At 36.7% G+C, this 27,715-nt stretch overlaps 1 protein-coding gene and 1 long non-coding RNA gene across 5 annotated transcripts in view; one reads left to right on the top strand and one right to left on the bottom strand.

The window, feature by feature from the left end:
* Positions 1 to 4,183: 4,183 nt before the first annotated feature.
* Positions 4,184 to 27,715, bottom strand: part of GTF2E2 (general transcription factor IIE subunit 2) — a 78,098-nt gene continuing 54,566 nt past the window's right edge. For all 4 annotated transcript variants that reach the window (XM_023630731.2, XM_001495553.7, XM_014736586.3 and 1 more), the window contains exons 7-8: positions 5,919 to 6,034; positions 4,184 to 4,698 (exon numbers count right to left, since the gene is read on the bottom strand). In XM_023630731.2, the coding sequence (XP_023486499.1) occupies positions 4,582 to 4,698; positions 5,919 to 6,034 (233 nt within the window). In that variant the 3' untranslated portion in view covers positions 4,184 to 4,581. The remainder of the gene's footprint in view (positions 4,699 to 5,918; positions 6,035 to 27,715) is intronic.
* LOC138920965 (uncharacterized) lies at positions 22,139 to 25,128 on the top strand. The gene is made up of 4 exons (XR_011433089.1): positions 22,139 to 22,329; positions 22,436 to 22,684; positions 24,008 to 24,190; positions 24,917 to 25,128. It is a non-coding gene; the product is annotated as an uncharacterized lncRNA (long non-coding RNA).

The following is a 27,715-nucleotide window of genomic DNA, read 5'->3' as shown; positions in this document are numbered from 1 at the left end:
CAACTATACCCCAACAAACTAGACAATCTAGAAGAAATGGGAAAGTTCTTAGGAACATCTAACCTATGAAGTCTGAATCAGGAAGAAACAGAAAATCTGAACAGATCAATTACTAGTAGGAAATTGAGTCAGTAATCAAAAATCTCCCAATGGAGAAAAGCCCAGGAACAGATGTCTTTACAGGAGAATTTAACCAAACATTTAGAGAATTAACACCAATCCTTCTCAAACTCTTTCAAAAAATCGAAGAGCAGGGACACTCCCATACTTATCTTATGGGGCCAGCATTACCCTGATACCAAAACCAAAAGAGGACACTAGCAGAAAAGAAAACCACAGGCCAATATCTCTGTATCTCTGACAAATACAGATGCAAAAATTCTCAATAAAACACCAGCAAGCCAAATTCAGCAGCACATTAAAAAGATCATTCACCATGATCATGTGAGATTTATCCCTGAGATGCAAGGATGGTTCTACATATGCAATTTAAGTAATGTGATACACCACATTGATAGAATGAAAGAAAAAAATCATACGATCATCTTAACAGAGACAGAAAAAGCATCTGACAAAATTCAACATCCATTCATGATAAAAATTCTTAACAAATTAGGTATAGAAGGAGTACACCTCAACATAATAAAAAGGCCATCTATGACAAGCCTGCAGTTAACATCATACTTAATAGTGAAAGGCTGAAAGCTTTTCCTCTAAAATCAGGAACAAGACGAGGGTCCCCACTGTTACCACTCTTATTCAATATAGTACTGGAGTGCTTAGCCAGAGCAATCAGGCAAGAAAAAGAAATAGAAAGCATTAGAACTGGAAAGGAAGAAGTAAAACTGTATTTGCAGATGATGTGATTTTATATATAGAAAATCTTAAAGACGTCACAAAAAAACTGTTACATCTAATAAACAAATTCAGTAAAGCTGCAAGATATAAAATTAACATATAAAATCAGTAGTGTTCCTAAACACTAACAACAAATTATCTGAAAAAGAAATAAAGAAAACAATCCCATTTACAATAGCATCAAAAACAATAAAACACTCCGGAATAAATGGAATGAAGGAGGCGAAAGATCACTACACTGAAAACTACAAGACATTGATGAAAGAAATTGAAGACAGAAATAAATGGAAAAGTATCCTCTGTTCATGGATTGAAAGAATTAATCTCATTAAAATGTCTATACTACTCAAAGCAATCTACAGATTCAATGCAATCCCTATCAAGATTCCAATGGCATTTTCTACAGAAGTGAAAAAACAATCCTAAATTCATATGGAACCTCAAAAGACCCTGAATATCCAAAGAAATCTCGAGAAAGAAGAAGAAAGCTAGAGGCATCACACTACAAAGCTAAAATAATTAAAACAGTATGATACTGGCATAAAAACAGACACATAGACCATGAAACAGAGCAGAGAGCCCAGAAATAAACCCAAGCATACATGGTCAACAAATATTTGACAAGAGAGCCAACAATATTCAATGGAGAAAAAACAGTCTATTCGATAAATGGTGCTGGGAAAATTGGATACTCATATGTAAAAGAATGAATCTAGACTCTTATCTTACAACACTCACAAAAATTGACTCAAAATGGATTAAAGGCTTAAATGTAAGACCAGAAACTATAAAACTCCTAGAAGAAAACATAGGGAAGAAGCTTCTTTTTTCTTTTTTGCTGAGAAAGATTCACCATGAGCTAACATCTGTTGCCAGTCTTCCTCTCTGGTTTTTTTCCCCCTTCCCAAAGCCCCAGTACATAGTTGTATATTCTAGTTGTACATCCTTTTAGTTCTTCTATGTGAGCTGCTGCCACCGCATGGCTAATGACAGATGAGCGGTGTGGTTCCATGCCTGGGAACCAAACCCAGGCCACCAAAGTGGAGTGTGCCAAACTTTAACCACTAGATCATCAGAGCTGGCTCAGAAAAAAGCTTTTTGACCCAGGTCTTGCAGTGATTTTTTGGATACGACGCCTAAAGCAACAAATCAAACCACAAGCAATAAATCATAAATAGACAAGTGGGACTACATCTAACTAAAAAGCTTCTGCACAGCACAAGAATCAAAATGAAAAGACAACTTGCAGAATAGGAAAAAATATTTGCAAGTCATACATATCTGATAAAGGATTAATATCCAAAATATAAAAAGAATTCATACAACTCAATTGCAAAAAACCCCAAATAATCCAATTAAAAATGAGCAAAGGATCTGAACATTTTTCCAAAGAAGATATACAAATAGCCAACAGGTACATGAAAAGATGCTCAATATCACTAATCATTAGGGAAATGCAAATCAAAATCACAATGAGATATCACTCACCACAATGAGAGAGTTTGATGCTAGCCTGTTAGAATGGCTAGCATCAGAAAGACAAGAGAGGAACGCTAGAGAGGATGTGGAGAAAGGGGAACCCTTGTGCACCGTTGGTGGGATTGCAAACTGGTATAGCCACTATGGAAAACAATATGCAGGTTCCTCGAAAACTTAAAAGTAGAACTACCATATGATCCACAATTCCACTTCTGGGAATATATCCAAAGGAAGTGAAAACACTATGTCAAAGAGATATCTGCACTCCCGTGTTCATAGCAGCATTATATACAATAGTCAAGACATGGGAACAACCTAAGTGTCCACCAACAGATGACTGAATAAAGATGATGTGGTATGTATGTGTGTAAACAACAGGGATGGACCTTGAGGGCATTATGCTAAGTGAAGTAAGTCAGACAGAGAAAGACACATACCATGAGAGCTCACTTATATGTGAATTCTTTAAAAAACAACAAAAAAAACTCATAGAAATAGAAATCAGATTTTGTGGTTACCAGAGGCAGGGGGTGGGAGAAGGGGAAACTGGATGAAGGTGGTGAAAAGGTACAACTTCCAGTTATAAGATAAATGTACTAAAGGATATAATGTACAACTTGAGGACTACAGTTAATACTGTTGTATGATATATATGAAAGTTGAGAGTAAATCCTAAGAGTAAATCCTTGCTCATCACAAGGAAAAAAATATATATCCATTGAGATATATATGAGATGATAGATGTTAACTAAAATTACTGTGGTAATTATTTCACAGTATCTGTAAGTCAGATCATTATGCTGTACAGCCTAAATTTATACATTGCTGTTATGTCAATTATCTCTCAATAAAACTTGAGGGGAACAAAACACAGGACAGTGTGTAAAGACCACAAAAAGTACTTGGAGATAAGCTTGCTCCAGATTTTTTACAGCAAAATTAGTTTTACAACATGAGACATTAAAGTTCCTCCTTACTAGCACAAAAACTCTTAAGAAGCAAGACATGTTGAGTTTCCTGTGTTCTAAATTACCATGGGGAGCCTCAGTTTTACATCTTCTCATGCCATGTTCTGGCGCTTGGATGTAAGAAAGAGGTAAGCAATAAGATAACACTAGAAATGGATGAGAAGTAAATAGGATAAAAAGAACTAAAACAGCAAAAAGGTTCCTTGTCATCTGCACAAAGTACTCACTCCTTTGGGTTATCGTTACACCTTTTCTGAGAACGCTATACCTTGTTTTTTTAATCCACTACAATTTCAATTTTATGATATGAGCACTGTAAGGATCAACCCAAAGGACCATCACAGACCACATCACAAGCACAGATAAGGAAAATGGGTAGTTTGCCATAGAAGGCTGGAATGACGACAGATTTCCTTCCTGTAAGTCACTATGACTCTTAAGAACCCTCACATGTGATAATGGCTCTCATGAGCTCAGCCAGTGATGAGGAGACAGAGGAAGTCTCTAAGAAGAACCTCAGGGTTAAGTCCCGTGAGGGCTGCGACATGGTAAAGGTGATGTTCAGGTTGGCAAGAAGACTTTATGTATCTTTGTTGGGGACGGCATGAGACCATGACTTGTGAAATACAAGAGGATAAATATTGATGTATCCTTTTAAAAGTAAACACTAAAAGTCAGACATAGTCTATCTTTATTGCCTCACTTGCCAACAAGAGGCACACTTCATGTTCCAGTTGTAAAATCCATATGCTCAGCAACACAGCACAGATCACAGTTTTCAATGATGTCCCAAATATGCACCCTGTGGGAGTTAAAGGCTGGAGCTTCCAAATGTCATTGCCAAGAATGGAAAGAAACAAACTGAATTCAGGAACATCTTACAGCTCCTTCTACAATGATTTTATTATAAATATGTCCTTCTGGAATAAACAAATATTGCATTCAAGACTATCTGCAAACTTGTTCTAAAGTAATAAAAGAGGAAAAATGGAACCAGGAACCACTTAGAAGTAGAGATAAATAGCAAAGACACGTGCATGCCATGCTATGTGCCTTTCCCCTAAGAAGTAACAGAAGGTTAACAGGGACTATCACATTTCTCATTAGCCTATTCAATTAAAATAAGCTTTGAGTTTGGTAATTTGCACTTGTCCTGTAAACTGAATGCTCCTCTCCTCAGTCCTAAGAAGTAGAATGGGAAGACAGTCGTCAGAGCCCAGCATCAACAAGAAAGATCTTGACTTTGTAACTCTTTGCTCATGGACACAACTGTTCACTATTTGCTGGGGGCAATGTCCGAGTAGTCCTTGAGCACTCCAGCCAAGTGTTCATTGTGAGTCTTGAACCGTCGCTTTTTCTGAGAAGCAGGCTTTTTCCTTCTCTGAATAGGGGCCTATAGGGAAAAGTAAAAACAGTTAGAAACAATAACTCCTTAGAGGGGCAGGACGGTGAGGAGTCCTAAAGATGCCCAGAAGCCAGCAGCAAGAATATGCAGGCTTTTTGACCTTTTTTTCAGCTTCACAAACAAATCCCAACACAATCCCCAACCACAAACGAGAACCAGTGCTTTCTGTCATGATGAATGGTATACCTCCACCTGGAATAAATGGGCTGGCACATTTATAGATGGATTTTCACCTCTATTACCAAGTTTAAAAATATATCCACAATTACCATTTAAAAAAGATCTGAAGTGAATATGGCAAAATAGAGTTGGCAAAATTAGGAAGTGGATGATTAAACAAAGATTTGTTAAAATAATTCTCTATTCTTTTCTGTATACTTGAAATATTAACCTCACAAGACAAAAAAAATTAACAAAACTAAGCAATGATAGGAAACCATAAAATGCTGCCATTACATTAATTCATGGAGATCGCTGGCAATAAATCTTCCCTTTTAAGGAGTCCTAAAAATTCACTGAACACACACACACACACACAAAATCAAAAAGAAGACAAGCAGCTACAAAGCCTGGTGGTGGAGGAGGGAAAGAGGGAGGGAGGCCGAGCAGCTACAGGCCAGGGTTCTGGCGAATTATCCACATCCTAGCTCTGTAGCTGTTAAAAGGCAATTCACAAATCTTCATTCAATTACAAATCCCTCCTCTGAGCAGGATTTGGGGCTATAAAGACAGTAATATCTGGTATCTAAGGGATCTGAAAGTCAACAAGGACAATTCAATGTGATCAGGTCGAACGCAGAGCCAGGCTCCAAGACCACACGGCTCATGGAAAAGGGGGAGGGGAGCACAACTAAGGCCTTCAAGGCCAAGATGATTGAAGCAGGCTCCTGCTAGAAACTGAGAAGGCAACAAGTGGGCACCCAAAAAAGTTTGTTATGGCTGGAGCTTAAGAGTAGGCACCACTACAACAGAGGCTGGAGGGCTGATGGGGAAAGCGTTCACATGCTTGGGGAGGAGCACCTGAGGGCAAAGAGATCAGCTGGCCCTCAATAAACCAGACATGATCTGGTTTGCATCTGACCAAGATCACTGGATTAGGACACTGAGAAAAAACTGGAAAGGAGTAAATTCAGCTTTTCAGAGAGGTGAAGAGGAAGCAGGCTAACAGTTTGAAAAGAGGATTTCATTTTTTTCTAGAGATTACATACCACTTTCTTTGGTCCAGATTCCTGCATGGAAGAAATACCCTGTCGTTTCAGATATTCTTCAATTTTCTCCTCATCCATTGAATCCACAGTGACACTCCTCCACAGTTTCTGAAACTCTGTGCCAACAAGATAGTGCTTATTTTACAATAGGTGTTGACAAGCTATATAGTATTTCAGTGATGGAAATCCAGGCTTCAATATTATCTCCTCTGGCCTAAATAAGCACATCTGAGATTTCATTATAAAAACAAAGGAAGCAAGACAAGAACATGCAAATGCTGGACACTGAGTAGCAGAGGGGCCTGGGACGCGAACTGCATCATTACAGATCAGACAGCAGTCGTCTATGTTTAGAGTCTGGTACATGAAGGGATGTAGTTGAGGTCTCCCTGAAAAGCAGCTGACACTCTCCTTTAACAATCAGTTCTCTCCACTGCAATAGTTCAAAATTCCTGCTCATTCCGATGCCAGTGTACTCCATTTCCTCTCCTATCAGTAAAAAGAAACACATAGGGAGATAGGGAACCAAAGTTTTATACGGAAGTAAGGAGCTATAACAGTTTATTTTGAAATCAAATAACTTGGGGATGGGTGACTAAGAAGTTATAAGGGGGGAGGGAGCAGGACACTGAGATAGAAACACTGTCTTTTGGCCGCTATGAAACAAAGGAGAAAGGCCTTTCGTCCAGCCTACATCTTGTCTTCAGAGACCCATGGCCCCTCTGCCACATCACTAGTTTTGCATCCAAAAGAGATCACAATTGGGAGATGTCTGAAATTAAACTTGTTTGCATCTTCAGTTCTGTCCCTAAACACAGGCTCAACTAACTGCTTATCAACATCTACTTTCCAACACAAGAAAATTTCTTGTAATGGCAAATCATAAGCTACATGCACTCTGGAATGCAAAAAAAGGGGAAGCTCCCTGAGCACCCAGGGCTATTCACCCAGGGCTATTCACCCAGGGCCGGGTGTTCACCGGGGCCTCCTATTCACAACAGGCCTCACGCACAAAAATGTGAACAGGATCTCTGGAAGCCTCATCAAGGCAGTGACAGCACCACCTCCTCCTTTCACCCCCTCCTTTCATTCCAGGGCCGTTACCTTCCCGTAGGCTATCAGCATGGGCCATTCACAAGCTATGAATAAAGCAGGCAGGCAATACTGTGCTGGACTGGATTTTTCTCCTTCTCCCTCCTTTCCTCCTTCCTCCTTTCTTTCTTATTTCAATACATGCTACATGAAGCAAATGACGCCTAAATAGTGCGGACTCTGGTGAAACTTAGGAAATGTTTTCTGCCACACACTGAAAGGCTTTTTGTTGACGGTGACCAAATACAAAAATGACAATCTCCTACAAAGAATTCAACCTGGGCACAAAGTTATTTAAATCCTAAAACAGCTCTAAATAAAAATTTTTGTATTTTCAAGATATATTAGGGGCTCTTTCTCCTTTATGCTCACTTTTCATCTGCATACATTATAGAAATCAGTTAACAGATAACACTGTTTGCTTGCATGACTTTTTCAGCCTCTTGAACAGCTATAAGCTGCTGGATAGCAAGGAATTCTATTTTCCTAAGTTTCCCACTAATAGTAGCAGTGACCCTAGCAAGTCCTTATCAATTTGACTATTGAATGTATGAAATGCTATTGTCTACTATTGTCGAGGCGCCACAGAGTATCTGTCTTCCTTTTACACTTTTAAACTTTATTTTAAATAATTTTACATGAACAGAAAAGCTGCAAAGATAACAAAGTTCCTGTACACCCTTTACCCAGGATCCCCTAATGTTAACACTTTATATAATCTTAGTAAAACTACTGAAACTAATAAACAGTGATACAAGCCTATTAACCAATCCACACACCTTATTCAAATTTCTTTAGTTTTACTGCCAGTGTCCTCTTCCTGGTCCAGGATCCAGCTGAGGATCCCACACTGTGTTTAGCTGTCATGTCTCCTTGGTTTCTTCCCATCTCTAAGTGTGCCCAGTCTTTCTTTGTCTCTCATGACTATAACACTTCTGAAGAGTTCTGGTCACTTATTTTATAGAATGGCCTTCAATTCGGGGTTGTCTGATATTTCCTCATGATTAAACCAAAATTATGCATTTTGGGCAAGAATATCACAGAAATGATGGTGTGCCCTTCTCTGTGCATAATATGAAGCATACATGATGTTAATATGTCTTATTACTAGGGCTGTTAAACTCATCATTGGTTAAGCTGGTATCTGTCAGATTTCTCCACCACGAAGCTATTATTTTTCCCCTTGTAATTAGTAAGTATCTCATGGGGAGATTACTGAGGCTAAGCAAATACCTTGTTTCTCATACTTTTGCTCACTAATTTTAGTATCCATTAACAGTTTCTGCCCACAAGAATTATTACTTGTGGGTTTGCCTAATGACAAATTATTTCCATCATTCTTTCCATATGTGTGAATCAGAATTCTACTGTAAGGAAGAGCTGTTCTTTCTCCAATTTATTTATTCAACTGTTTATTTAATTTAGTATGGACTCATGGATACTTATTTTTTTCATGAATTATAATCCATTACTATCATTATTTATTTTTTTATCCAAACATCTTGGCGCTGTCATTGAATGCCCCTGCAGATTATTCCTCCCTTTTTGACTTGCTTCCCTTTTTATTTTTTACTTTTTGTTTTTTTGTTTGTTTGAGGACTCTCTTACTTTCTGTTGCCAAACGATGTTCCAAGTTCATCTTGTATTTCCCCAAACTTGGAAGCAACTATTTTACTAAGGAGTCTTGACTCCTTTTAGTAGAGAATGGTATTTAGAAACCAAAATCTAGGCATTCTCTTTTCTTTTTCTACCAATAGCTTTTCTTTTTTTGAAACCAGCAAATGATTAGGGGACAACAAATTTAAAGGCAGATGATTCGTTTTAGCAGAAGATCTCCAAGTATCATGAAAGCCAGGCATGCTCTAAACTGTAAGGGTAAATAAAATAGGAACTGATCTAGAAGTCTACTGTCTTTTAACAGAAAAGAAAAACAAAGCAGGCTAGAATTTATAAACTCAGATTTGACCCTTTCAATTGAAGAGACTCCTGTCCCACTTGAGCTAAGAATAAAAATTGTGCAACAGAAAGTATGGCAGAGAAGGAAAGAAAATAAGCACACTCATTAATGAGGTTCTGCATACCTCATTCACATTTTGGCTCTCCCCAGAACTTCCCTGTGAAATGCACAATCAGCAGACAGTATAGTACAGACTGTAGAGCCAGACTACCTGGGTGTGAACCCAGTTACCCCACATCCTAACTACGTAAAGGGAGGCAAGTTACTTAACCTGCCTCCGTTTCCTGATCTGTAAAATGGGGATAACAATAACACCTGTCTCACAGAGTCACAGGGACTAAATGAGCTAACATTCGTAAAGCACTGAGAATAATAAGCAGTGCAAAGAGAAAAGCACTGTCTGTCTGTTATAGTTATAGTCACCATCATCTAACACCTCTCATCTCGCATTTCTGGGTGCTGACGCCTTTAATGAAGGCAGTATTAAACACCTAAGAAGAGGACTGGCTAACAGATAAAGAGTGACCTCATTTACACAAAAAACTAAAATTCTAAAAATTTCTCTAAAAGCAAAAAGTATATACATATTAAATACATCATAAAAGTCTAGAAAAATACACACCAATACATATGCCCAAAGAGAAAGGAGTAAGAATTTTCATTTTTGCTCTATACAATTATTGACAAATATTTTAATATGCAGAGGTATTTATATATTAATAGTATAATTTTTAAATACACAAATGACAGCCTAAGAATAAGAAAGATCATACTTACTAATAATTAATGCACTTATTGCTTTTTCTTGCATCCACATTAGGCCATAGTGTTCTAAGAGTGTTCAAGTTAAGGCACATCTTTGCCATCAACAAAAAGAAGAAAAAGCAGACTCTCAAACAGCAACACACCACATCTTCCTGCATTTTCCTTTACTTAAGATGCATCCCTTTTCCTTCACAAGTGTTGTTATTTATTTTGCACTTGCAGAAATTAGGACATTTCTCAATTTACCTCATCCCCTGAAGTAATAATCCTAAATTTCAGACAATACCAAAATAATTTCCCTTGTGTGACAGAAGAAAAACGTCCCCCTCAAAGATGTCTACATCTTAAACCCCAGAATCTGTGAATATATTACCTTGTATGGTAAAAGGGACTTTGAAGATGTGATTAAAAATCCTGAGACAGGGTGATTATCCTGGATTATCTGGGTGACCCCAATGAAACCACCAGGGTCCTTATCAGGAAAGGGGAGAGGCAGAGATGATGTGACAAGAGAAGCAGACATCAGAGTGACGCAGGGCCAGGAGCCAAGGAATCTGGGCGCCTCTAGAAGCTGGAAAAGGCGAAAAAACGGATTCTCCCCAAGAGCGTCCAGAAGGACTGCAGCCCTCTGAGCCATTTTAGACTTCTGACCGCCAGAGCAGAAAGTAAATTAGGAACTTCGTGTTGTTTTAAGCCACTTGGTTTGTGGTAATTTGTTATAGCAACAATAGAAAACTAATACACAGGGCTTTAGATTTCTCTTCCTTAAAAAGTGTAACTTAACATACGATTATACAGACAACTGACATTTCATTCTCGGCATTCCAACAAATACTTGTTGCGGATTCTGTCACTAGCGTGGTGTTACATGCTGGACATCTGTAAAGAACAGGCATGCTGGGCCTGGCCTGGTGGCCGAGTAGCTAAAGTTCCATGCACTCTCCTTCAGTCCGGGTTTGCGGGTTTGGATCCTAGGTGCGGACCTACTCCGCTCACCAGCCATGCTGTGGAGATGTCCAAAAAAATAAAGGAAAACTGGCACAGATGTTAGCTCAGGGCTAATTTCCTCAAGCAAAAAAAGAAGAGGATGGGCAATGGATGTTAGCTCAAGGCAATCTTCCTCAGCAAAAAAAAAAAAAGCAAAAGAACAGGCATGGTTTGCCCAAATCTGTGTGATGGCGCAACTGGGCAGATTCATGCCCAGAGCTGACTATGGCTGGGAAGGATGAAAGGAATTTGACAGCATCGGCTGTGCTTAGTGATCCTGTTGAAATGCAACTGAGCAATGGCACTTTTTAGTGAGGATAAAATGACACCAGTACAAACGGTAAATAAAAGAAACCTTGAGATAAGTCTTTGAAAATTGCTTTACAATGGGAGAGACACCATCCTCAACAGAAAAATATACTTTTGAACAACTACTTTTTAATTTTCCTTTTTTTAAATAAGGTATAATTTACCTTAATATAGAGTAAAATTCACACAATTTGGTGTACAGTTCCTAAAGTTTGAACGAGGGTATAATCATGTGAACACCCGCACTGTGGCAATATAGAACAATTCCACGACCGCAAAAAACATCCTTGCGCTCCTTCGTGGTCAACCGGCTCTCTCCATCCCAGCCCCTAGCAACCACTCATCTATTATCTGTTCCTACAGTTCTGTTTCCCAAAAATATTGTAAACATATCATATAAATATAGGAATACAACACGCAGCCTTTTGAATCTGGTTACTTTCACTAAGCATGACATACCTGATATTTATCTATGTTGTTAAGCATGTCAGTACTTTGCTCCTTTTTATTACTGGCCTGTATTCCACTGTAATGATGTAGCACACTTGAGGGCAATTAAGGCATAGTTAAAGGACACTGAGTTGTCTCCAGTTTTTGGCAGTTATGAGTAAAGTTGATATAAATACACAGGGATTTTGAGTGAATGTGGGTAAAAACCTAAGCGTGGAAGAATGGCTGGGTCACACAATAATACATATTACAATGTAGTAATAAATATTTAACCTTCCAAAGAATGACACAGGACCCACACATTACACCATATGCAAAAATTCATTCAAAATGATCTAAGATCTAAATGAAAGAGCTAAAACTATAATTCTTAGAAGAAAAGACAGGAGTAAATCTTCCTGATGCTGGAATAGACAATGTTTTCTTAGACATACCACCAAGAGCACAAGCAAGAAGACAAATAAACTGACTTCACCAAAATTAAAAACTTTTGTACCTCAAAGGACACTATCAAGAAAGTGAAAAGACAACCTTGTAGAATGGAAGAAAATATTTGCAAAGCATGTATGTGGTAAGAGACTTGTATCCAGAATAAAGACTCTTAAAAACTCTATAACAAAAAAAACCCCTAATTTTTAAAATTGGCAAAGAATTTGAATAAACATTTCTCAAAAGAAAATATACAAATGGCCATTAAGCACATGAAAAAATGCTCAACATCATTAGTCATTAGCAAAATGCAAACCACAATAAGGGGGCTGGCCCCATGGCCAAGTGGTTAAGTTCACGCACTCCGCTTCGGCGGCCCAGGGTTCCGCCGGTTCAGATCCTGGGCGCCAACTTGGCACCACTCGTCAGGCCATGCTGACATCCCACATGCCACAACTAGAGGGACTCACAACTAAAAATATACAACTATGTACTGGGGGGCTTTGGGGAGAAAAAGGAAAAATAAAATCTTTAAAAACAAAAACAAAAACACAATAAGATACCATTTCACATCCAATAGGGTGTCTCAAATCAAAGTGTTGGCAAAAATGTGGAGAAATTGGAACTCTCACATGTTACTGGTGGGAATGTAAAATGATGCACCACTTTGCAAAACATTATGGCAATTCCTCAAAAAGTTAGCCATTGAATTACCACATGATCCAGCAATTCCACTCCTAGGTACATATCTAAGAGAAATGAAAACATATGTCAACACAAAAACTTGTACACAAATGTTCATAGTAGCATTATTCATAATTGCCCAAAAGTGGAAACAACTCAACGTCCATCAGCTGAGGAATGCATAAATAAAATGTGATATGTCCATGCAATGTAACATTCTTTTTTAATGTAAGCATTTAATGGTCTATATTTCCCTTTAAGCACTGCTGTAACTACACATCTCATGAATTTTGATACGTTGTGCTTTCACTTTCATTTAATTCAATATACTTTTTTGCTTCCCTTGTGATTTTCTCCATGAACCATGAGTTATTTAAAAGTGTTATTTGGGGCCAGCCTGGTGGCATAGTGGTTAAGTTCAAGGACTCCGTGGGTTCAGATCCTGTGCACAGACCTACATACCACTCACCAAGCCAGGCTCTGGAGGCATCCTACATACAAAATAGAAGAAGATTGGCACAGATGTTAGCTCAGCAACAATCTTCCTCAAGCAAAAAGAGGAAGACTGGCAACAGATGTTAGCTCAGGCTGAATCTGCCTCACCAAAAAAAAGAAAAAAAAAGATGTTATTTAATTTTCAAATATCTTGGAGAGTTTCCAAAAGTATTTCTGATTTCTACTCTAATTCCATTATGGTCCAAGTACATCCTTCGTATGCTTTCAATTCTTTTAAATTCATTAAGGTTTTGTGGCCTAGAAAACCATCTGTCTTGGTGAATATCTCACATGCACTGGAAAATAAATGTATTCTGTTGTTGGGAGCCTGGTCTGTTCTATAAATGTCAGTTTGGTCAAATTGGTTGATAGTGTTAAAACTTTCATATCCTTACTAATTTTCAATCTAGTTGTTCAATTACTGAGAGGAATGTTGTAGACTTCAATCGTAACTGTGGATTTGTCTATTTCTCCTTTCAGTTACAATTATTTTTAACTCGTGTTTTGAAGCTGTTGTTAGATATGTACATATTGAGGACTGTTATGTATTCTTAGAGAATTGAACCCTTTATCATTATGTAATGTTCCTCTTAATCCTTAATAATTTTCTTTGCTCCAGAGTCTACTTTCTCTGATATTAATACAACCACTTTCCTTTATTAGTGTTTGCATAGTATGTCATTTTACACCCTTTTACTTGTAACACGTCTCTGTATTTAAAGTGAATTTCTTAGAGAAAGCATATACCAAGGTCTTGCTTTTGTATCCAATCTGAAAATCTGTCTTAATTATGTTTAGACAATTTACATCTGTCTCAGTTAGTATTGTTAGAAAATTTTAAAATGAAAAGAACGTTAGATGATACATTCAGACAGATGATAATTTGCCTTAATTAGTATGTTTAGATGATTTACATTTAACATCATTATTAATACGGCTGGAATAAAATCCATGATCTTGCTCACTGTTTCTTTTTGTTCCATCTACTCCTTGGTTTTTTTCCTTCTGCTTCTGTGTTCATTTGGATTAAGTGAATATATTTTTATGACTCTATTTTACCTCTAATATTGGCTTATTATTTATACTTTTTTAAACTGAGATATAACTGACATATAATAGTGTATTAAGATATACAACATAATAATTTGATATATGCATATACTGCAAAATGATTACCAAAGTAAATTCAGTTACCATCGATCACCAGTTATAATTTTTTGCCTTGTGATGAGAACTTTTAAATCTACTCTGCCAGCAACTTTCAAAGGTACGTAGAGTATTGTTAACTATAATTACCTTTTTTAAAAAAAACTGCTTTAGTGGTTGTTCTAAGATTTACAATACATATCTTCAATTAATCAGAGCCTAGCTTCAAGTAAATTATACTAGTTCACATGTAGTATGTAAAGATGTTATAATAGTAGGCTGCCTCCTGACCTTTGAGGTATTATTGTCATAAATTTTACTTTTATGTATGCTCTTAACACAAAATACATTTCCAATATTTCTGCTTTACAGTCAGCTATCTTTCTGAGCAATTAAAAATAAGAGAAAGAAATTTAATTAAAAATTTAGGAGTTTTTCGGTTTTTTTTTTTTGAGAAAGATTAGCCCTGAGCCAACACCTGCTGCCAATCCTCTTCTCTTTGCTGAGGAAGACTAGCCCTGAGCTAACATCTGTGGCCATCTTCCTCCAACTTATATGTGGGATGCCTACCACAGCATGGCTTGCCAAGAGGTGCCATGCCTGCACCCAGGATCCGAACCAGCAAACCCCAGGCCGCCGAAGTGCAACATGCAAAACTAACCACTACACCGCCAGGCCGGCCCTAGAACATTTGTTTAAATTAGAAAAACATGAGTTTTTTATTTTCCTTCATTTATTTCATTTATAGCACACTCGCTCATTTATATGGATCCAAGTTAGTATCTAGTATCACATCTCTTCTGCCTAAGGGATGCGGTAAGAACTTCCTAAGTATTTATGCTAAGTATATCAAATTCAAATTTTTCAATTCTGGGTACAGAATTCTAGGTTGAAAAGTTTTTCCCTTTTGGCCCTTTGAAGATGTCACTGCATTGTCTTTTGGGTTGCACAGGTTCAAATGAGAAGTCTGCGGTAGTTATTTTTTCCTCTGTAGTGAGCTTTTTCCTCTGACTACCTTCAATATTTTCTCTTCATCCTCAATTTTCAGCAGTTTGAATATGATATGCCTACATGTTTTTCTGTCATTTGTTTTTTAGGATTATCTTGCCTTGTGTTCTCTGAGCTTCTTGGATCTTCAGTTTGGTGTCTATCATTAGTTTTGGAAAATTCCTGGCCATTATTTCTTCCATCCCATTCTCTCTCTCTTCTTCTTCTGAGATTTTAATTACACATTCAAATCATCTGATTATATCTCACAGTTAATGGATGCTCTGTTACATTTTTCTCTTTGCATTTCAGCTTAGATAATTTGTATTTGCCATATGTTCAACTTTACAAATTCTTTCCTTGGTTATGCAAAGTTTACTGATGACCTTATTGAAGGCCGCCTTTGTCTCTGTTACCATGCTTTTCATTTCTAGAATTTTCATTTGATTTTCATATAATGTCTCTCTCTCTCTGCTGAAATATCCTACCTGATCATGCATGTTGTCTGCCTTTTCTACTAGAGGCCTTAACATATTAATGTGAGGAGTTATAAATTCCACATCTGATAGTTCCAGTATCTGTGCCCCAGGAATTTGGTTAATTCCCTTGTCTCAAAACTGTATTACTTTTCCTTGCTTCTTTTTAATGCCTAATAAGTTTTTTTGTTTGTTTGTTTGCTTGCTGAGGAATAGTGACCCTGAGCTAACATCTGTGACAATCTTCCTCTATTCTGTATGTGGGATGCCGCCACAGCATGGCTGACAAGTGGTGTAGGTCCACACCTAGCATCCGAACTTGTGAACCTGGGCCGCTGAAGCAGACCATGCAGAACTTAACCACCACACCATAGGGCCAGTCCCTTTAACATTTTTGAAAGCAGGATATCCTTTGTAGGACAGCTGAGACTGAGGTAAATAGTTTTTGTGCCTAGATATGGACATGCCTTTCCTTCTGCTAGGCTACTACTGTGCGGAGGTAAAGTCATTTTGTTGTCAAAACGTAAGTTTGGTTTGGAATTTGTTGCTGCTATGGTTACCCATAATGGACCACAGGCTTAAATTCCTCTAGCTATAGCCTGTGTTTAGGGTAAAGGCTCACCTGCCAGAGGGTTTTTCTCAGTGGCTGCTCAACCTGCAGTTTTAGGTCTTTCCTTCATGCTGCAACTCAGATGGTCTGACTGCCTCCATACTCTTGCAATTCTCACAGAATTCCATTGCTACCTGTTACTCCACACCTGTTAGCCTGGTATGGGGGTAGGAGTTCTCTGATACTAATTTATGCTAAGTCTTAGGCAAGCACTGTGTTACTTGGTGTCTGGGGTGTGGCCTTCTCAGTGTTCCTGCTCATCCCCTCTGCTAAAGTTCTCGGCAGAGTACATATTCCTGCCCCCTTCTCCAGGGGTAGAGGGTTTTCTTTCTGTTCCCTTCCCACAGCAGTTTAAGACTTTTGTCTCATAATAGAGAGGGAGGGAGAATGATTCAGACAGGGCTCCACATCTTTCCTGAAGTGTCTACTGTTCCCCTCCTCCAGGCCTGCCCAATGAGGGCAGTACCCCTGCCCCAGCCTCTTTTTTCTAAGCATCCAGGGAAGTCTGTGGAGAAGAGCCTGCGAGTAGGTGTGAATTCCCACGCGTCTGTAGCACCCAGGGGTTCTATATTCTCTTACTAGTCCACACTGAGCCTTTAGCAGTTCATTAAAAATTTTAACTTAATTCTGAGCAGTGTTCCCTTTGTCTCAGGTAAATGAGTGCTTGCATCCCATATTTTCTTGGAGGCACCTATCTTTCCTTAGATTTCAGTTTAGGTGGTTGCCCTGCAACCTCAGCTAATGGATCCAAGAAAACTGTAAATTTGCAACTGTCTAGGGTTTATTGTTGTGGTTGTGAGGCTAGGAACAATGTTTTGTCCAGTTTTCTCCATTCTAAGTGGAAGCTACAAGTCCTCAACTATCTAGTTTTTAGCCAAACTTTAAGAACAATGTGATTAATGGGACTACCTCTGCTCATGACAGGTATACATGAGAGAAAACTGCTTCAGGTCAAACTTCCAAGTCAGCAACAAAAACAACTCTCTAACTGCAATTTGCAATACTGTTGTTCTAAACTGTATATCATAACTAGAACTCTATGTGTCAAATTTACCATAGCTGTTCACCGAAGTATATCACACACAAATTAACAGCCCTGGCATTTTAAATATGACTTGTTAAATTCTAACTATCAACATGTAAAAACTGTATTCATTTATTTAGAATAAGTATTACATGATATAACTAACAAACTGTGTACTTCTCTCTGTACAACAAAAAAGGTAAAGAGAATAAAAGTACGTATGATAAAAACATGTTTTATTCAGCAGCAAATTTCATTCCATATACTTTCTACCAAGCCTCTATGTTATCAGAATTATAAAACTGCAGTTCCTTGAAGATTGAAACTACTTTGACTTTCTCCCTGAAATGCACAGAGCTTATATACTTCATGCCTCTTATGACACAATCACAGAGATGATAACACCTACCACAATAGTGATAGCAATGGTCTGGAAAGTTAATCTGTATATTAATGTAGCACTAAAAAGAATATACAAGACTACATTTTCATGGCACAATGGAATTGAAAGTACATTAAAACAAAATTTATTTCCTTTTGCTTAAGTCACTTGAGCTATTTTCAGAAAAAAATTCTTGAATAAAAACTGTTCAGTGTCGGGACTGGCCCCGTGGCCGAGTGGTTAAGTTCGCGCGCTCCGCTGCAGGCAGCCCAGTGTTTCGTTCGTTCGAATCCTGGGCGCGGACATGGCACTGCTCATCAGACCATGTTGAGGCAGCATCCCACATGCCACAACTAGAAGGACCCATAATGAAGAATATACAACTATGTACTGGGGGTCTTTGGGGAGAAAAAGGAAAAACATAAAATCTTTAAAAAAAAAAAAAAACTGCTCAGTGTCTTTTTTTTCAATAAAACCTTTCTACTTTAATCCCTGACTTTCCTTAGCTCAATGCTGTTGTAGTAAATATGACATCTACTATGTAAGAAGCATTACAGCTGCATAAATACTTAAGACGAACACTGGAAAGCAGGGCCTAATTTTAGAGGCAGGATTTCACAAGATCCCAAATTTAATTATTTTTTAATGTATGTGGGAACAGAAAACACACAGTTGTCAGAGATACAAAGAGAAATAACCGGTTTTTCTTTAATTTTATACGTCATTGCAAGAAAATACGAAATAAAATCAAGATAATCTGTAATTTATATGAGGCTAGCAAAGTCAACTAAAAATATCCAGTACTGGTGAGGGTAAAGAAATGGATCCTTTCTTATATACTGCTGTGAAGGGGTAAAGTGGTCCAAAACAACTGGTGCAAACTTTCTGATGAGCATTAGGCAAAACGTTGAAGATTTTTAAAATACATCTTATCTTCTGACCCAGCAATTCTACTTAAAGAAAACTACAATATGGAAATAATCAGGCAAGTACACATATATTTATGAGCAAAGATTGGGGATAATTTCTTTTCCTAATTTTTTTTCTTCTTTTTGTTGAGGAAGATTGGCCCTGAGCTAACATCTGTTGTCAGTCTTCTTCTTTTTACGTGAGAAAGATTGCCACTGAGCTAACATCTGTGCCAATCCGCCTCTATTTTATGGGGGACACACCTCCATGGTGTGGCTTGATGAGTGGTGCTAGGTCCATGCCAGGAATCTGAACCCGCGAACCCCAGGCTGCTCTTTTTTCTAATTTTTTATTGAGGTAACAGTGGTATATAACATGACATAAATTTCAGGTGTACATCATTATATTTCAACTTCTGTATAGAGTACATCATGTTCACCACTTCAAGTCTAGTTGCTATCCATCACCGTACACATTTGCCCTTTTTACCCTACCCACTCCTTCCCTTCTGTTCACCACCAATCTATCCTCTGTTTTTATGTGTTTGTTGTGTTTTTATCTTCCACATATATGAGTGAAATCATATGGTAATTGGCTTTCTCCATCTGACTTACTTCACTTAGCAAAATATCCTCAAGATCCATTTACGTTGTACCAAATGCCAAGATTTCATCTTTTTATGGCTGAGTAGTATGCCATTGTATACCACATCTTCTTTATCCATTCATTCCTTGATAGGCACTTAGGTTGTTTCCAAGTCTTGACTATTGTGAATGATGCTGCAATGAGCACAAGGGTGCACATATCTTTTCAAATTAGCGTTTTCATATTCTTTGAATAAATACTCAGCAGTGAAATAGGTGGATCATATGATAATTCTATTTTTAAAGTTTTGAGGAATCTCCATACTTTTTCCATAGAGGCTGCCCCAGTTTGCATTCCCACCAGCAGCGTATGAGGGTTCCCTTTTCTCCGCAACCTCTCCAACACTTGTTATTTCTGGGCTTTTTAATAAAAGCCATTCTGATGGGCGTGAGGTTCTGATTTGCATTTCCCTAATAATTAGTGATGTTGAACATCTTTTCATGTGCCTGTTAGCCATGTGGATATATCTTCTTTGGAAAAATGTCTGTTCAAATCCTCTGCACATTTTTTAATTGGGTGGTTATTGTTTGTTATTGAGGTGAATGAGTTCTTTATATATTTTGGATATTAACCCCTTATCAGATATGATTTGAAAATATCTTCTCCTAATTGTTAGGTTGTCTTTCCATGCTGTTGATGGTTTCTCGCTGTGCAGAACATTTTAAGTTTGATGTAGTCTCATTTGCTTATTTTTTCTTTTGTTTCCCTGTCCTGAGGAGACATGATATTCAAAAAGATACTGCTAAGACTGATGTCAAAGCGCATACTGCCTACATTTGCTTCTAGGAGTTTTGTGGTTTCAGGTCTTAAAGTCTTTAATCCATTTTGAGTTAATTTTTGTGCACAGTGTAAGATAGTGGTCTACTTTCATTTTTTTGCATATGGCTGTCCAGTTTTTCCAATACTATTTATTGAAGAGACTTTCCATTCTCCATTGTATGTTCTTGGCTCCTTTGTCAAAAATTAGCTGTCTAAAGATGTGTGGGTTCATTTCTGGGCTCTCAATTCTGTTCTGTTGATGTGTGTGTGAGTACCATGCTGTTTCAATTACTATAGCTCTGTAGTGTATTATGAAATCAGGGAGTGTGATACCTACAGGTTTGTTGTTCCTTCTTGGGACTGCTTTGGCTATTCAGGGTCTTTTGTTGTTCCATATAAATTTTAGGATTCTTTGTTGTACTTCTATGAAAAATGTCGTTGGGACTTTGGTATGGATTGCACTGAATCTGTAGATTGCTTTAGGAACAAAAGACATTTTAACTATCTTACTTCTTCCAGTCATTGAGCATGGAATATCTTTCCATTTCTTTGCGTCGTCTTCGATCTCTTTCAACAATGTTTTATAGTTCTCAGTGTACAAGTCTTTTAGCTCTGGTTAAATTTATTCCTAAATAAAAAAAATTTATTATTTTCGTTGCAATTGTAAATGGGATTGTTTTCTACTTTACATTTCTGCTATTTTGTTGTTAGTGCATAGAAATGCAACTGATTGTCCTATGTTGATTTTGACCACTGCAACCATTTTTTATTTTTTATTCTAATTTTTAATTTCTTTTTTATTCATTTTTTATTTCTAATTGTTTCAGGTAGATTTTTTAGGGTATTCTATATACAAAATCATGTCATCTGCAGATAGTGACAGTTTTACTTCTTCCTTTCCAATTTGGATCCCCTTTATTCTTTTTCTTGCCTGACTGCTCTGGCTAGGAGTTCCAATACTATGTTGAATAAAAGTAATGCAAGTGAGTATTCTTGTTCCTGATCTTAGAGAAAAAGCTTTATAGTTTTTCACCGCTGAGTATGATGTTAGCTGTGAGCTTGTCATATATGGCCTTTACTATGTTGAGGCACTTTCCTTCTATACCATTTTATTCAGAGAATGCTTTCTCTGCGTCTATTCAGATGATCACATGATTTTTATTTTTCACTTTGTTAATGTGGGGTATCACACTGACAATTTACAGATGCTGAACCATCTTTGCATCCCTGGAATTAATCCCACTTGATCATGGTGTATGATCTTTTTAATGTATTGTTGTATTTGATTTGTTAATATTTTCTTGAGGATTTTTGCATGTATGTTCATCAGTGATATTGGCCTGTAATTCTGTTTTTTTGTGTTGTCCTTGTCTGGTTTCAGGATCAGGGTAATGTTAGCCTGGTAGAATGTACTAGGAAGCATCCCCTCTTTTTCAACTTTTTGGAAGAGCTTGAGAAGGATAGGTATTAAATCTTCTTTAAATGTTTGGTAGAATTCCCCAGGGAAGCCTGAACTTTTGATTTGGGGAAGTTTTTGATTACTGCTTCCATCTCCTTACCAGTAATCGCTCTATTCAGATTCTCTATTTCTTATTGATACCATTTTGGAAGGTTGTATAGTTCTAAGAATTTATTCTATCCTTCTAGATTATCCAATTTGTTGGCATATAGCTTTTCATAGTGTTCTCCTGTAATTCTTTGTATTTCTGTGGTATCATTTGCAATTTCTCCCCTTTTGTTTCTGATTTTATTTGAGCTGCTTCTTTTTCTTGGTGACTCTAGCTAAAAGTTTCTCAATTTTATCTTTTCAAAGAATCAGCTCTCAGTTTCACTGATCTTTTCTATTGTCTTTTTAGTCTCTATTTCATTTATTTCTGCCGATTTTTATTATTTCCTTTCTTCTACTGATTTTGGGCTTTATTTGTTTTTTTTTTTCTAGTTCCTTTAGGTGTAATGTTAAAGATTGTTTATGAGATTTTTCTTGATTCTTAAGGTAGGTCTATATTGCCATAAACTTCCCTGTTAGTACTGCTTTTGCTCTATCCCCTAGATTTTTGGTATGTTGCATTTTTACTTTCATTTGTCTGCAGGTTTGGGTTTTTTTTTTTTTCCAGTGAGCAAGATTGGCCCTGAGCTAACATCCATTGCCAATCTTCTTCTTTTTGCACGTGGGATGCCACCACAGCATGACTTGATGAGCTGTGTATAGGTCCACGCCTGGGATCCGAACCCACAAACCCCTGGCTGCCAAAGCAGAGTATGCAAACTTAACCACCGATGTCATCAGGCCAGCCTCAGTCTCCAGGTATTTTTTTATTCCTCATTTGATTTCTTCATTGACTCAATAGTTGTTCAGTAGCATTTTATTTAATCTCCACATATTTGTAACTTTCCCAGTTTTCTTCTTATAGTTGATTTCTAGTTTCATACCATCATGATCAAAAAAGATATTTGATATTACTTCAATCTTCTCAAGTTTACTGAGACTTGTTTTGTGGCCTAATATGTGATCTATCCTGGAAAATGTTCCATGTGCATTCAAGAAGAATGTGCATTCTGCAGTTTTTGGATGGAATGTTCCGTATATACTTATTAAGTCCATCTGGTCTAATGTGTCATTTAAGGCCAATGTTTCCTCACTGATCATCTGATCTACTGATGTAAGTATTAAAATCCCCTACTATTATTGTGTTACTGTCATTTTCTCCTTTTATGTCTGTAATATTTGCTTTATGTATTTAGGTGCTCTTATGTTGGGCATGTATGTATACAGAAGTGTTATATCCTCTTGATGGACTGCTCCCCTTACCACTATGTAATGCTCTTCTCTGTGTCCTTATAAGTTTTGTTTTAAAGTCTATTTTGCCTGATATAATGAGCATTATTTATAATAGCATATACCAAAAAATAAAAGAAAACGAAAAATGAACTAAGTTTCTATCTGTGGAGCACTGAGAAGATTGTTATAAGTACAATCATAAAATGAAATACCAGGGGCTGGCCCCATGGTGTAGTGGTTAAGTTTGGCAGCCCAGGATTGCAGGTTCGGATCCTAGGCACAGACCTACACCATTAGTCAGCCATGCTGGTGGTGACCCGCATGTAAAGTGGAGGAAGCCTGGCACAGATGTTAGCTCAGGGCTAATCTTTCTCAGCAGGAAAAAAAAAAAAAAAAAGGAATACCATGTAGCCATTAAAAACTAATGACTTAAAACAGCATCAGAGTCCCAGGGAAATAGCTACTGGGAAGAGCCCTGAATTCTAAGCATAAAATTCAAATTGTTTAAGTTTCCAGGCAGAAAAGAAGTAGTTACCAGTAATGGAGGAAAAATCAGATTGTCACCAGATTTCTCACCAGGAACACCAACAAATATTATATAACTGCAAAAGATCAGTGCAAATGTGGCCTCAGACTGCTAAATGGGATGTTTCTTTGCTATCCATCTACCCAATCACAAAACTACAGATCTACTGAGTCAATAATCAGATAGAACTAACTAAATGTGAAGAAGTAACCAGATAAGTAAAATTAAAACACCCAGTATTTTGGTACTATTTTATATTTTCAATGATGCTAATAATGGCTAACATTATTGTTACTATTATTCTTACTATGTGCCAGGTCCTGTTCCAAGCTCTGAACACTTATTTATATTAACTCATTTAATCCTCATTAAGGACCATGAGGTACAGATACCATTATTCCCATTTTATAGATAAGGAATCTCAGAGTGGTTAAATATCTTCCTAAACTAGTAAGGAGTAGAGCTAATATTTAAACCTACAGTTTGAATACTTAAATCATCCTCTTGACCACTGCATTTATACTGCCTCTAAAGGAATAAGATCCTGATTTAAGGAAATGTATGCTTTTGTGAAATAAGATCCATACCTAAGTCCAACTACTCTGTGTTCACTTACCTGATTTTTAAAATTACTACAAAAATAAACTCTCTCCTAACTTGTTCCATGTCTCATTTTAGGACATCTGCCTCTATTACAGATAGAATGAAGGGCAACTCTTCAGTCTAACTGAAAGCTTGCTCACTCAAGATTTCCTCTCTGTGGCTAAGACTGCCACCTACTGGGCTAAAACAAAATTTTCATCAAGACAAAGCATTTTGAGGAATGAAATATGAAACAAGAGACAGACAGGAAGACAAACGGTAAGATCACCAATTTTCAATGTGTCTTCTGTGCAGACACATATAATTTATATCAACAAAAACTCAGTTTTTTTCTAAACTAGTGATTTATGCAATATCCACACCCTCAACCAAAAGAACACTGTCCTACCCTGAGGTTCCTGTGGGTGACTGTTCCCCCAGCTGAAGAACAGAAGCTTATTCACTTGCTATCCCCCGTGTCACTGAATGTGCCAAATGAAAAAGTGCATGACAAGAAGCTTGAAGACAATTAATTTTTTTCCATGTTATAAACATAAACCATATCTTTAACATAATTCTCAACTTGGACAGTTTTGCTTCCTGGGGAACATATGGTAATGTCTGCATACATTTTTGTTTGTCATGTTGTGGGGGAAAACATGCTACGCCAGGGAAGCTGCTTAATAATCCTACAATGCACACTGACAACCCCAATACCAAAAAAATATTTCAGCTCCAAAATGTCAATACTGCCATGGTTGAAAAACCCTTCCTCCTCCCAACCGTCTTTCCAAAAAAGTATACAGATTAATGAAAAATACCAGTTTATAATAATAAACTAAGCCTAAACCCAATTCTCTTTTACATATATAAACAAAGTATTTTTTGTTCTGGTTGATTTTACACACACTTGATTTTCTAGGAACATACAATGTATAATGTATACAGAACATAGTACGATTAACCTTTGTAAATCACAGAAAATCTGCACTTTGTATTTTTCAGAACTTTACCAAGAATTCTTTACCACTGAAGGAAAACACCAATTATGGTAAACAGGTTGACAATGCATCACATCTGTATTAGTCCATTTATGGCTATCACATTTAATGGTGTCTCTACATATAAATGTAAACAGCTATTTTATATTCCATTTATATTCTACCACAAATGTGCTTAACAATTACAAATATTAAAGTAAATTTTAAAAATATAAATCAATCTTTTTTTATTTCTCCTTTATGTTACAGTTAAGGTATTACACTGACTTTTTAAAAAATTATGTGTAAAGTTAGGTTATATTATCTACACATTTTCTTTTACAAGAGCACAAAAGATGTTACAAAATATTTGTTATAAAAAAAAGGCCACTGAATCTGATTAAATGATTACAAACCACTAGCCTCTGAAAAGAAATCAGTCTTTCCCATGGCTCTTGCCTTTGCTATTCTCTGCCTGAACCCTGTCCTCCATAATCACACACACATGTGCACCATTCTGATCCTGTGCAAGGCTAGCACCATCTCATTCTTCATCTTTTTTCACAGAGGTCTTCTCAGAGCTCCACCTCTCCCATTACTTTACTAGCTTAGCACATACCTCATTTATTTCTTCCCTCACATTTGATACAATCTGTAATCATTTTTTATTTTGTATATTGTCTATGTTATCCTTTAAAATGTAAGCTCAATGAAGGTAGAGACTAGTCTACCGTGTTCATTACTATATACCCTAGATTTAGCAAAATGACTGGGGCATAGAACAGGAGATCAATTAATACTTGTTGAATAAATGGATTCATGTATAAATACTAAGACTGTAACAAAAATTCCAGAAAGTGTCAACTAGGAAGTACAAAGAAGAGAAAGAAGTTGATAAATGGAAACCCGTAAGTTTAAGCAAATTACTTAAAGATATAAAGAGAACTACTTTACATATACAGGAGAACCCCCCCAAAACTATACAATTTCCAAATAAAAAAGGGGGTAAATACATCACATGATAAATACAATAAAGATAAAATGACACTCAGAACCGATTCAAAAAGTTAAAGACAACCATATGCCAGGTACAAAGGAAATACCTAAAACAAAAGGAGACAGGTATAAAGTAAAAGAATGGACAAAAATATATCAAATTAAACAAAGCCAAGGAGTTAAGATAGTAGTATGAAAGTTAGACTTCAAGTAAAATAACACAAAATATGACAAAAGAGGGATATTTTATAATGATTACAGATACAATCCTTAAACTATGACTTCAAGGGCCAGCCCAGTGGTGTAGTGGCTAAGTTTGTGTGCTCAGCTTTGGCCACCCAGGGTTAGCAGGTTCAGATCCTGGGCGCAGACCTACGCACTGAGCATCAAGCCATACTGTGGTGGCATCCCACTACAAAGTAGAGGAAGACTGTCACAGATGTTAGCTCAGGGCCAACCTTCCTCACCGAAAAAAACAAAAACAAAAAACAAAACCGCCTTTAAATTCAAGCACATTTATAAACCAAAACTCTGCAGGAAAATATATAAAGCAGTAACTCCAGGAAGTACTGGCAAAATTAACAAAAATATAAATGTAACAGGAGATTTTAATGTTTGCTGACTCACTGCTCATATCAAGTGATTCAAAAACTAGTATGTAAAGGGTGTTCTGACAGATTATATTTTCTTTTAAAACAAAAACACAACAACAAAAGTAAAGTAGATAAACCAATAGCTAGCATAATAAAGAAAAGCCCAAATACAAAAATTTAGAAATAAAAAAGAAAAATGACACAGAAAAAATTAAATAAATTCTAGGGTCATACTCTAGAAAATTATACACTTAAACTTGAAAATTAAAAATGAACGATTTTATTGGAAAATACAAATTACCAAAATTGTTTCACAAGATAGAAAACTTAAAGGAGGACATATCAAAGAAGATAGTGAGAATGTTGTCAAAAAAAGAAACAAGCCAGATACACTCTGGGTCATGTATGCTTTCACATCCTCAAGGAATCTAATATTCTCACGAGAAAAGGGAAAGAAAAGGTGGAAAGGAAGGACAGAAAGAAGGAAAGACTGTGCTTTCCTTTATATCAATCCAACATTACAACCATACCAAACCCTGAGAAACCACACACAAAAAAGAAAACTGACCATACTAAAGCAAAAATCCTTAAATATACATAAAGCCAGAGATGGATTATTATAAGAGTATAAGGATGGTTCAATATTAGGAAATCTAGTAATACATTTCATCACATATTAAATAAGTCAGCAAAACAGAGATCTTAAAAAATGTAAAGATAATTTGCCAATTTACCCTCTCAATATCTTTTTGACTTATATGGCTACTTAATTAATATAAAAAATACATACACACATATCCAATGTGTAAGATGTGCACAAATATTTGCTGCATTTTCAAATATTTAAAAATCCATTTATCAAGTACACATACAAAATGGAATACTAAACAGACACACAGTATTACAGACTATCTGTAATAAAGAGAAAGTAAACTAGAAAAATAAACTTCAAACTATTTACAGAACTTATTTCTAGATGTGTGGGATTTTACTAACAAATATTTATTATTACTGTTGTAATTTTGGGGGAAAAAGAGAAAATCCACATTTTGGTCTTATCAGACAAATAATAAAGAGATGGGAAGAATTTAAACTAACAAAGGCCATATAAAATGGCAAATAAAAATAGAGGTAATATTAAGGAATATAAATATAGGTAAAAGATACAGAAATAGGAAAAGGCTGAGCAAAATTAAAACAACGGTCTCCACAGAAAGAGCACACAAGGCACAGAA

This window comes from Equus caballus, chromosome 27 (assembly GCF_041296265.1).
Source record: "Equus caballus isolate H_3958 breed thoroughbred chromosome 27, TB-T2T, whole genome shotgun sequence".
Lineage (NCBI taxonomy): Eukaryota > Metazoa > Chordata > Mammalia > Perissodactyla > Equidae > Equus > Equus caballus.
Note: the sequence above shows the minus strand (reverse complement) of the source record. Positions and strands in the feature narration are given on the sequence as shown.